We start from the raw sequence: 12,392 nt of genomic DNA, 5'->3' as shown, positions 1-12,392 counted from the left end.
ACTTGTGAAAGGGCAAATTAAGGCTTTTTAATACCTGCTGAATCCCTTGATCTGCTTTTCAGAAGCATGGTAAACATGTTGACTTCAAATGTAATCAGGGTTTTGCCAGTTTGTTCACCTGTGATGTTACAAATTGAGTTTATTCTGCAGATTGGTTTCAAAATAAACCTTTAAATTGAAAATAAAGGTATTATGTCAACATATCAATTAGACAACTGTTTTATTGCATTCCTTATTTAAATTACACCAGTTAAGTCAACATACAAAATTTAAGATGTTTCACACAATGTCTATATAAAAAAATGCACATTTTTCTATTATATAATTAATGGTACAAATGCATTTTCAGCAGTTTCCCCAAAATTATTCATAACAAGTACATGTCCGTAGTGCAGTTTCAGGTGGCTGTTAACGGGCCATAAGTCTGTTTCTGCTGCTCTGATCCACAAGACGGTGATACTCTGCTAGCTTATCTTTCAGATTCTTGTACATCTGTAGACAGAGAAGCAAAAAAAAGAACATCAAAAAACAATTCATGCAAAATATCATCATACTTTGATTTGTTTAATTGCCCACTTTGAAATTTAAGATTGTTACTAAATATGTTTGAATTCCCAGTTTTGTTACAAGAAAATATCAGATTTTATTTTTAATACTGGCAGTCTTGTTATAAAAAAATAATTGCTTGAATGTCTTTATTATATAGAATCCCACAGAAAAAAATGAAAGTAATAGCTCACCCAAAAATATCTCAACACAAAGTCATCCTAGGTGTACATGACTTTCTTCTTTCAAATGAATACAGTCTGAAAAAATTATCCTGGCTGTTCCAAGCTTGGTAATGTTCATGGATAGCGGTCATTATTTTGGAAATCGGTTATATCCGCAAGTACTGTGCCGTACACTTAACCTATACATCTTCAGGGGTTATCACATGTTATCACCTAGGATGACTTTGTGGTGAGACATTTTTGGGTGAACTATTCCTTTAACAGTTTCACAGATCAGACATGCTTTTATTCATCTGAAAATTAAGTGCTTTGAGCTTCATTCATATAAATTAAACTAAAACTAAAATGTAATCAAGACCAGTTCAGTCCCGTAACATCTAATAGATAAAATGGATGAAAAAACATTCATCATTAACGGTGTAATATTGATTCAGTAATCATGAAATAATTTCAGGCATCATGAAAAAATTTGGGTGAAAATGCTTCACCTTTTCATTTATCTGGCTTTCACTGAGGTTTCTTAAGAGCTGATCGATTGATGTATAAGGAAGCCATACCAGGGATGCTGTAGCCGAGAGCGGCCGCTGTCAGGAAATCAAATGAAAATAATAAATACACTAAGAGTTCTGTACAAAAAAGTACAAACATTCCTTGTAATCCAGTAAGAATAGATGTCTATATCAAACATGCATTTATTTTATTGTGGTATTACAAATTTAAGAATCTGCTTATAATACACTAAACCTTCTGACACAGCATAACAAAAAAAAGTTAAATACACCATGTTAAGCCTTTATGGTAAAGATTTGACAAAGGATCAGATCACACAGATGATTCTCTCAAGTAAAGTTTGCAGCAAGGGGGAAGGTGGCTATACGTAAATACGTAATTTACATGCTTTGTCTGAGTTTGAAACCTAAAGTGCTTTGTCTCCATTCCCAAGCACTGCCCCCTAAACGTATATAACTACAAATGTAACACTGCCTTAGTGAGATTTGAGATTTGGAGAATTCTCCAGAAAAATGTGACATTTCCAGCTGAAGCCATCCATGTTGTCACAGATCCTAACAGTGACCGAATTCAAAGGTTTTGAAAGTCCTGTAAATAATTATGTGTTTCAACAAATAAAGATGAACAAAGAGGGAGTTCTGGGAGAGTTACAAAACATTATGGGACCAAAAGTGGACTGGTCAAAGGTCACTAGCTTTATGCAGAAGAAAGATTAAACTAAGTAGCTACACTGAAAGTGAGCTTTCAGCCAGCTGCATCATATAATGCAATAGCTGACACTCCAGAGCAGCTATTGGTTTATTAAGGGCCACTCATTCACACATGGTTTGATGGCCTTTTATTAGAGTACAGATCTGCTTTGTCATTAGTCTAATTTGGTCCAACAAAACTCTCAGAAGTAACCTAGACACATTAGCTCCTTGGGAAAGAGATGCTGATGTTAAAGCCAGAGTAAGGATCGCAACAAAATTCTTTAAGGTCAACACAGAGAACAGACAAAAATGTAAATGTCCTAAGAGGGAGGGCAAGTGTCATTACTGTGGAAAATCTGGACACTGGATAAGGGGGGCATGAAAAGCAAAAAGACTTGAGGAGAAATTAACAGCTTTACTAAATGATCTAAAAAGGTCTATGCATGAATACTGCTGGTCTGCTGTTTCTTGTGTTTCAGGTATGTGTATATGCCTTGTCATCTCATATGCAGCAACCTGATGTAAAGCTTCACCTCAGACATCCATGAACAAGCTTCAGGAGGACAAAGAGTCAACTAAATGTGGGAAACTGAATAACTGTGAAGTTTGTTTTTTTAGTCTGACAATATGGACTTCAGGACTTTTAACTCATATGCTACAAGATTTCTGTAGATTTGTACATGTTACCATACATGTTGTATGTGTCAAGAGTTATGTTAAACAGTTAAAACCACACATACAGCACCTCAGTACCATGGCAAATATATAAATATTTTAGTTTTCTTAGGTAGCCTATTTGTAGTCTAAAAACGTTCAGTATACATGCACACATGCTATAGCTTAAGTCACAAATACATGCTATAATTATACACCATTAGATCTGTAAAACAATTCAATGTGAATATCCTCACATTTCTGAGTGTTGCTACAGTAAAACCATAGTAAATGATTAAAAAAAATTCATCCAAAATAATTGGCCATCTAATCGATTATTAAAATAACTGACCTATTGGTAAGCCCCGCTCCCTTTAGTGACTTGTGATCAGTATGGTACCTCATTCATTGCTACAAACTTTAATACATTTTAATAGCAAATGTATTTTTCTTGTTTGCAATTTTAGCAAATAACATCCTTAAATGTCTGCAACAAACCATAAAGTTTTCATTAATTTTGCCCTCAAATACTTCAAATCAAGTACTTATTGATGTTGTACTAGCTGCCAGACCTACATACCTCTATTCCAAAATACTGATGTCCCTTTCCAAGCAGAGCATCCACATACTCCAGTACGAGCTCAGCTGCAGACTCTAACTGATCATAGTTCAGATAGAGACGCAACAATGACGCAGCATCTATTTCCTGACAAAGAAACAATCATCCTTAAGTGTTACCCAAACTGAGAGCAGGGACAGTGTACAAATCATGTTTGTAAACATACAAATGTAAATAAAGCCAAGTAAGCCAATTTTTAAATTAGTGGATATTTGATTAAATGTAATCGTGTTAATCACAGCCATGGCTGTAATTAATCATGATTAAATCACACATATAAAATGAAAAAAAAAAAATGAAAAAAAAAGAATGGCATTGATTTTTGTACATTTTATTTTAGTTTGACTAATAAAATAAAAAAAAAAAAAATTTTCTTTTCATTTTCTTGTGATCTTACGTGAAGTATATTGTGACAAAATGCATTATGAAATGTTCTGCAGCTGCATTAGAGCTAACATAAGCACGATGCTATATAAGAATTTATGTAATGAATAGTACACTTTTACTCAAAACTGACTTTAAAACCATCATTGAATGTTTAATAAATTCATTTTGCAATCACTTGTGGAATTTGGTCATTTACTCTTGTTAAAATATGCTATTTATAGCCTTCTGCATCACTGTACAAATTAGCTTTTCGTATGTTCATAGTGTTATGAAAATATCCAAATCTCAAGAAAATCGCATACAAACCATATCCAATCATAATTGTGTGTTCATTATAATCTATAGTGGTTGTTGTCATGTTTTTCTGCTGTGTAAAAGCCTTAACATGAAAGCTCTGGCTGCAACACTGTTTGTGATACAGCCTTCCCTTTGAATAATGAGTAATGATAAATAACCTTCATCATTGCGATGACAGCAAGAAGTCTGGTCGAACCTCACCAAAAGGTAAATTTATATTCAAAAATATTAAATCACAATTTTTGGGGGGTTAATCACATGCATTAAAAATGACTGCCCTAATTGCAATTAAATTACATGAAATTAATACCTGTTGAAGAAAGAAAATAAAAGCCAGTTCAAGCCATTCATGCATCCTTTATGACTTACAAAGTATGGCCCTATAAGTAATTTGTTTTTCCAAATTCCATTTTTTCTGGTCATCGAATGAAGGCATTAAACATTACTACAAATAAATAAAGAAAAGAATAAATATTGTGATCACTCCTTTAGTGCTTTAGTTTGTGTGTAGCAAATGAAACTCCATCTTTACATTAATTTACATGGAGACATACACCACTTGCTGAATTTATGCAGAAAGTCTTTTTGCAGCCTAATATTTACAGACACAAGCCCAGATTAATAGACATTAAGAATAATGACCTACTTTTGAATTATTAATTAAGACATTCTGTGACACTCCATGCTAAACTGTAAATTCCATTTTTATAACTTAATTCTGTGATTTCTTAAGCATTTTCCACATAGCAGGGCCTTAAATGACTTCACTGGCACACAGGCAGTCAGATATAATTATCTTCAGTACATTATGTTGAGTTACAAACGTTGCCACACTTGAAAAACAGCTTTAATAAAGCAAAAAAAAAAAAACCTTAAATGGAACAAATGCCTTTTTGCATAGGTTTTAAGGAAAATATAATTTTTCCATTTATGACCCCAGCCTAGATGCTGAAGAGAAAAGAAAAACACCAACCTTGTAGGAATTAAGCAGCCAATCAGGCACTGGCACCCCATGTGACAGCAACTTGTTGATGACACATTGATGATATTGAGAGTTCTGTGAGGGATATTTCTCTAAATAATGAGCTAAGAGCCGCCAAGCTTCATCTGTCGCGCTGTGTGGAGAGAAATTCAGTTTAGAAAGACATAGAGCAGTATTCGGTGTAACAAGTATTTTAACAGACCTGGACTCTTTAGTAGTAATAATAGTTGGCAACTGATTAGCTGCAAGCCAGTTCCACACCTCAGTCTGGTCCTGATCACCTTTATACTGCAGTTTGATACACCTACACACAGAAACACATGTCGTGCAAACGTCAAAACAAAACGCAGCCAGCTGATTTTGACAGGGCAGACAGAGGTTCAATCAACTTACTTGAAGGTCAGTCCTTCAAAGACGGGCGTGAGAGACAAGTTATAGGTCTGACAAAGTATCAAGGCTGTGTCGAAAAGTCCTGTTTGCACCAGCAGAGCCACCATCTCTTGTGAAGATGCACCTCCTGTAAAAGAAATAACAATCTTTTAACACTAGAACAACCATGGGGTAAAATGTACCCATGGCTGTTTTGTAACTGTACATAACAGTTTTTCAACAAAATATCTCATAGGTTTTTAATAAAATTGTGTTATTTATAATCCGATTTTGTTGAAAAATTAAAAACAGGGTATTTATAACCGTAACAGGTTAAATTTGCCTTTATTTTTGTGCTTTAGCCTACTCCTTAGTGTTAAAACTTTGGATTAATTAAATTTCTGTTTTGAAATTTTGTAATTGTTTGCTACTGTGTCGCTATTTATTTTAGTCTGCCCATGTTCTTTTACTCAAATTGTAAGTGTTGATAATAATTTCATTAGGTGACAATGCTCCTGAATTTGTTGTTGCATTATATGTCATATGCAGTGAGGTTCATTAATAGCAGAGATGTGTAGACAGAAAAGTAGATATGCGTTTGTTTGTGTGAAAAGAAAATAGCATCAAGATATGAAGTTTGGTAAACAAAAAAACAATGTTCAGGTACATTTTTTTGCATTATCCAGTAATTACAAGAAGTCTGGATGTAGTTTTGAGATTGTGTTCAAAGCTCAAGAAAGCTTAATTGAGAAAAAGTGCATTAGAAAAGCTGTACATATGACAAAATACGATTGTCATGCAAGTTATATTGATAAAAGAAATGTAACTTAATGATAATTTAAAATTGGACAAAAGGGTACAATACAAAGTATATAATACAAAGTACAAAGTATATAACCCCTCAAGTCATTACCTGCGATGGCGGCTGAGGGGGGGTCCTGCTGAGCCAATGTCAGTCTACTCCGAGCAAGAACATACTCCTTCTCCAAGTCTTTTAGCTCAAGAATGTCGATCTGTTGACTTACTGTGATCACATGACAAACAACAACAACTCAAAATTTTGCTATATTAAAAATGCACCGATTATTAGATTAATAGGCTAATAGATAAATAAATACATAGCAGTTTAATAGTCTGGGACCAGTATGATTTTTAAAGGGATCCCTGGGTATTAAGCCTTAATATTAGTATTAGTATGGCTTAATATAACACAAATTATGTCTTACTGAAATATGTTGAAAAAAAAAATAAAAAAAAAAAATCAATGAATAGTTTGTGTTATTTTAAAAAAAAAGGGCCCTCATTTTATATTTATTTTGGACTGTGGGGGGCGCCATTATTCTGATGCCATAAAATGGTTGCACTACAAGAAGTCTAAATGCCGTGGATATCGATGGCAATCCATGCTGGAAAATTCTTTCATTAAGCATGGGTGTGTTTACCTCCTGACAGGATGGCATAGAACTTCTTGCATTAGTCATTTATAAGCTTTGGGTCAATGGTGACCCAAAATAGCCTGGTTACCAACTTTCCTACTGGTTGCAATCCTCGGCAGAGCAACGAAATTCATACAGGTTTGGAACAACTTGAGAGTGAGTAAATGATGACAGAATTTGGGTGATCTATTCCTTTAAGTGGAGGACAGATAGTAAAATGTTTAAAAGGTTGTTCACTTGTAAAATGTTTAAATGGTTAAAAATACTAAATTCTGAACAGCCAATTAGACTACTAACAGACACAAATATTTAAGTATTAGAGAGGTGAAAAACAGTACAGTCCACACAGTTTTAAAGGGTGTAAAATGTGGGAGCAATTACCTGGATTTGCAGCAAATTCACCATCATAGTTCCTTTTTGGTGATGTACCTGGTCGCTCATACTGCTCAAGAATCATGATATACATGAAAAATAAATGAATATATATTAAATACATGAATATATGTTATAAAATGGTGTTATAGATGTACTGATTAGATTTACTGCAGGTTAAAGTAGTTAATTGCTAAAAATCTATTTACTGCATTCTTTTGGAAACACTCTTATTTTACATGCATCTGCCTTCTGCACTGTGTATTAAGTCTTGGACATGTGAAACGACAATTGTGGTTATTCTAACCGGACGCTGTGTAATGCTAGTTCTGAAAAATGCTCTAGAATTATTTGTTTCAAAGATGCTACTTTATTTTTCTTTTTGATTTATTTGTATCCAATGCAATGAGAAATCTTTATGTGTGACTGATAAAAACCATGTATACACATAAACATACATGTATGTATTGAATTTTATTCTAACTAAACTATTCTGTGACAATGTTCCAGATGCTTACCGCTGCTCCTGACGAGGGCTGCACAATCCAGGCGTAGTCCGGATGAACGAGACGCAGGCAGTTGAGGGCAGCTAGATAACAGTTGACCTGCTTCTGGAGACCGCGCAGAGTTCGCACCTCACGGCCCAGACGCATACCATACTCAAACATCACTGTACCGGCTTAAACACATAAACAAATCACAGCTGGCTTAATGGCCAAATCAAGCTGGAATAAAACAATTACTTTCAATGCTCATTTGAACAATCAATCAATAACAGTTTTACCTTTCCTATAGTTGTGACGATTGATATGAAAAGCATACAGAAGCTCATAGTAGTTGTGAGTCATGAGATCCACAGCTCTTGCTCGAGATTCAATGATGCTGACCACCTGAAAAAAAAAAAGTATTGGTTGTTTAAAAATAAATAAAATAAAACATTTTGACTTTGAAATGGCTGAATATAAAGGGGTCATGAACTCCTTCTGTGTATTATTTTGTACTGTTCATGGAGGCTCGCCTGTAAATGTTATGAAGATATTTTACATAAAAAAACATGATCATTTAGAAGTAATTTTTTTAACCCCCTCATCAGAACGCTCTGTATGAAGTTGTGGAGGATCATAGACTCTGAAATAAATGCCTAACTGCTATGATTGTGCATGTCTTGGGGCTTATTGCTTTAATTAAAATAAATTAAAAATGTAACAAAAATTACCCAATTCTGGATAGCGGAAGAACAGGATGCAGTAGCAGCAATTTTAACAATCATTTTAAGAATAAAGATTAAAACAATTAAACCATGACATAATTTGCAGTTATTTGTATGTTAACATTATCAGAGGTCAACAAGAGAACCAATTAAGGTTCATTCTCGTCAATTAACAAACCTCAAACTTCTAATTTACAGTGTATTAATCATTAGTAAGGCAGTTAAATTTATCGGGTAAGATTACAGATGTTAAATATATTCACAGAGAATTTGTGCTTTATAAGCAGCACTAATAAACATCACTAATAATAGGCATGCTAATAAGAAACTATTTAATAGTCTGAATTGGTCCCTATACTAAAGTTACAGAGGTATGAGATTAAACCCATAAAAGTATGTTTGAACAACAGAAATAATAATAAATATCTGTAAGGCTCATGCATAAGAGTCTTCTGACCCACCTCATCATGCAAATTAACAAATGAGAACTGGACGAGATCTCGGAGTTGAGCTCGCTCGCACAAAACCACCACCAGCTGTCGGAGACAGTCCAGCTGCCTGCAACCACAGACAACACAGAGCTTGCATATTTCACTTTAAACTGTGGATTAAAGGAAAATTATGTCAGTGCAATGTACCTGCTAGAATCAGGGTTCTGCGTCAGGGCCTCGTATGCCTGATTGTTGTGTCCAAGATCCAGATGATGCTTGAATATACGAGTCCACAGTGCAGCCTACAATTCAGATTCTCATGTATATCATGCATTTTCATGTTTTCATTTGTTTTTGTAATGTTACAAGATGTTTGTGCTCCTAAAAAAGTTGCAAAGAAGTGACATTCTATATAAGAGCTAAAGGAACAGTTCTCACAAAAATGAAAATTACCTCAATTTTACTCACCCCCAAGCTTCTTAGATATGTATGACTTTCTTTTCAGACGCACACAATCAGAGTTTTTATAAAATACATTATTCTGGCTCTTCCAATCTTGGTATTGCTGGTGGACAATGGTCATTATTTTGAAGGTCCATAAACTGTATAGGTCCGTCGCAAAACTAATCTATACTTCTCCAGGCAGTTATCAAGTCTTTCTATTTTTCAAAATTGGTTTAAGATTGGTTCATGAGAACGTCAATTTCCGGTTTGTTGGCTGACCTCTGGCACAATGTACGACAGAAGCCGAATAGACAAGTGAGCAATCAATATTAATTGCTGAAGATGTCAGAGGATTTCACTATAAAGAACGAATGAAGCTTACACCATGTCAATTCAGAGGCCAGCCAAGAAGAATTTGACATTCTCACAAACACGCACATGACTGATATACATAATTTAGGGAGTTTCAAAGTAATGGCCACTATCCACCCGCATTACCAATCTTGGAAGAGCCAAATTTGGCATTCAGACCAAAAAAAACTTATATATATATACACACAACTTAATGACTAACTTAATTAGTAATTAAGTTGAATAACTTAACTAATTAATTAAGCGTTCTAAAAACAAACAAACAAACAAACAAAGTTACCTGGCTTCTCTCATCATTCGCAGCTTCAGATATGGCCAACGTTGCCAAATTAATCACAAGCTCTGGCAAACCAATATCTTCCAATAACCTCAGAACCTGAACAAAAACAATTAGAACCATTACATCACAATTTAGATACTGAATCATCGTTTTAAATGGTCTGTTCTTCTAACAGACGCATACCTTGTTATAATAAAGTAATCGTGGAGCAGTTGCAGCAGCAGTCTCTTCGTCTGAACCTGTGAGTTTCATTAAAAACTCTTCTTTATCCACCTCAGCAGCTGCTTGCTGGAAACACTGTAATGCCTAAAACCACACAAAATGCATTCACAGATGGCCGACACAATTTGCCAACAAACATTGTACATATAAAAATGTTTTAAAAAAAATAGAAAAGATGACAAATGTCTTTGTTTTGCAATGCAAAAATAAATAAAAATTTACTTTTTTTAAAAGTAAAATGAATCAACAAATAAAATAAATAAAAGTAATTTCTTGACAATCAAATGCTGAGAACAACTGAACCTAGGAATGGGCAACATATCACACAATATATTCTTGCACATCTCGTCAATAAAGCCAGTCTTTTGAATGTTAAATCTCCACCCGTTTCAAACGGAGAGGCAGTTTAAAACTGATTTGCATTAAAAAATGGAAATGCTCATAAGGCTGCTTTATCATAAGAGGAACGTTTTAATGATATACATGTTTTTTTTTTTTTAAATAAAAACATTTAAACAGTATTTTTTCATGATGAGTTTATCCTGTATTAAGTATTTAATACAGAAAAGCTAAGTATAGCACTGAGGTTCATTCATGTTTATTTTGTGCTTTAACTAGTAGTAAAGAGGACCAGATGATGCACATGGCATTTGAATTCAGAAAGCTACAGCAGGTCAAAGGTCCTTACCTTCTGGCCCTCACCACTGGCCAGATAGCACTGACCCAAAACAAAACGATAGGATCCCACATTAACCTGGCACCAGGGCCCAACTAACCGAACATATTCCTGTATAGAGGCAATAAAATTAAATTAAAAATATCCTTTTAGGCATGAACTAGACATTACATTTTAAAAAGTATTAAATATTAACTGGTATGAAGAACACAAACACATCGATCTGAAGACTATAATTACTGCAATTAAAGGCTTTATCATATCAATATCATAGTTTCTTTATTGTAATCGGGAGTAAATAAAACCTGGCAATTTTTTTCTGTGAACTAAGACAGGTGATGATGGATGTCTCACCTGCAACTGTGCATACTGACAGTTTATCATCAGGCATTCAGGAAAGTGGAAACTGGGATTGCTGGGCCAGCTAGTGAAGTGATGCAAGGCAAATAAAGAACTCATAAACTACATCTTATCCAGATGCTTTACAATCAAGAACTGGCTGCAAATATCAAGCATCTAATAGCGACGTCAAAAGAACCAGGTGGAAAATAAGATGAGAACCCATAGTATGCATTTAGTATTTGTTGTTTTTTTTCCTTGTACTGAAATCGTATTGAACCGTGCCATCTCATCTTTTTATTTATTTAATTCATATTTGTAATGACTATGGAAATTTTGGTATTATGCCAGCATGCTGCACATCAAGAGGATACAGAAACTGGCAGAGTAGTGTCACAACACTGGAGATCATTTGTGGCCAGTGCAACATGACCTGATTGCCCTCCACATCCTGCTGGGAGAAGATCTGAGTCATGATGGCTTTACGGGCCATATTCTGGTAGAACAACTCCACCACAGTTGGAGGATTTAACACTAAAAACAATAGAGAAACAACACGAGGAGGAACAGTCAGGATTCATCAGCATTGAGTCATAGACTTGTCTGTATCAAGGCAATTAACTCATCTTACTTGATCTACCGGATGTAAGAGTTGTGGAGTCGGATAGCTCCAAAACAGACAGGTGCTGAAGATCGGCATTTCTAAAGAGAGACAGGTAAGGCATAAAACAATGCCCTTTAATAAATCCAGGAACAATTTTCAAAGTCTTATGTATTATCTCTTATATAAGAAAAATAAACAATATGTACTATGTAACCACAGTGCAATTACACATTGGTACATCTACAACTATCAACTACTAATGTTTGTGTAACTACACATATGTAGCAACCCACTGAATGGTATCTGTAAATACAAATGTATAAAAGAACATTGGAAATTAATTTTTGGTAATTAAATACAAATGTGTAACAGGACTAACAGCACTTTTTGGTAAAGAACCTTATATTAAGTAGATGTTTCCTATGTAATTACTCTGATGGTACACAGCAGTGGCCAGTAAGTTAGGCTTTATATATAAATTGTGGTTTGTGTTGGTGTTTGAGTACCAACTCAAGATCCAACATCTCCCACTTTACTATCACTGTCGGTGCTTGTAGTGTTTGTATCGTCTTTCTCAGACACTTTTAAATCCCTTTACACTGCTGACATGTTGCTTTATTAATGCATGCCTATATTTTATCACATCACGTCATTGTTTGGCATAATTAATTCTGTCTTTTCTTTGAGTCGGCCAAACACTGAAAGACCTTTTTTTTCTCAATTTCGGTTCCTGAACATTTAGCGCACCCCTACCGTTATGAATCA

The 12,392-nt window shown here is 34.6% G+C and overlaps 1 protein-coding gene across 6 annotated transcripts in view; it reads right to left on the bottom strand.

Moving 5' to 3' along the window:
* Positions 1-203: 203 nt before the first annotated feature.
* Positions 204-12,392, bottom strand: part of nup160 (nucleoporin 160) — a 34,605-nt gene continuing 22,416 nt past the window's right edge. For 4 of the 6 annotated variants that reach the window (XM_043233808.1, XM_043233809.1, XM_043233810.1 and 1 more), the window contains 18 exons: positions 11,655-11,725; positions 11,398-11,557; positions 11,039-11,108; positions 10,697-10,795; positions 9,970-10,092; positions 9,787-9,882; positions 8,898-8,992; positions 8,721-8,817; positions 7,834-7,939; positions 7,568-7,728; positions 7,059-7,119; positions 6,155-6,265; positions 5,266-5,389; positions 5,075-5,176; positions 4,864-5,005; positions 3,168-3,293; positions 1,220-1,315; positions 204-492 (listed from right to left, as the gene is read on the bottom strand). In XM_043233808.1, the coding sequence (XP_043089743.1) occupies positions 409-492; positions 1,220-1,315; positions 3,168-3,293; positions 4,864-5,005; positions 5,075-5,176; positions 5,266-5,389; positions 6,155-6,265; positions 7,059-7,119; positions 7,568-7,728; positions 7,834-7,939; positions 8,721-8,817; positions 8,898-8,992; positions 9,787-9,882; positions 9,970-10,092; positions 10,697-10,795; positions 11,039-11,108; positions 11,398-11,557; positions 11,655-11,725 (1,924 nt within the window). In that variant the 3' untranslated portion in view covers positions 204-408. Of the gene's footprint in view, positions 493-1,219; positions 1,316-3,167; positions 3,294-4,863; positions 5,006-5,074; positions 5,177-5,265; positions 5,390-6,154; positions 6,266-7,058; positions 7,120-7,567; positions 7,729-7,833; positions 7,940-8,720; positions 8,818-8,897; positions 8,993-9,786; positions 9,883-9,969; positions 10,093-10,696; positions 10,796-11,038; positions 11,109-11,397; positions 11,558-11,654; positions 11,726-12,392 lie in introns of those variants that run through there. The other 2 variants (XM_043233811.1, XM_043233813.1) reach the window with 2 other exon arrangements.

Source organism: Puntigrus tetrazona, unplaced genomic scaffold (genome assembly GCF_018831695.1).
Source record: "Puntigrus tetrazona isolate hp1 unplaced genomic scaffold, ASM1883169v1 S000000978, whole genome shotgun sequence".
In the NCBI taxonomy this organism is placed as follows: domain Eukaryota; kingdom Metazoa; phylum Chordata; class Actinopteri; order Cypriniformes; family Cyprinidae; genus Puntigrus; species Puntigrus tetrazona.
This window is presented reverse-complemented; position numbering and strand designations above follow the sequence as displayed.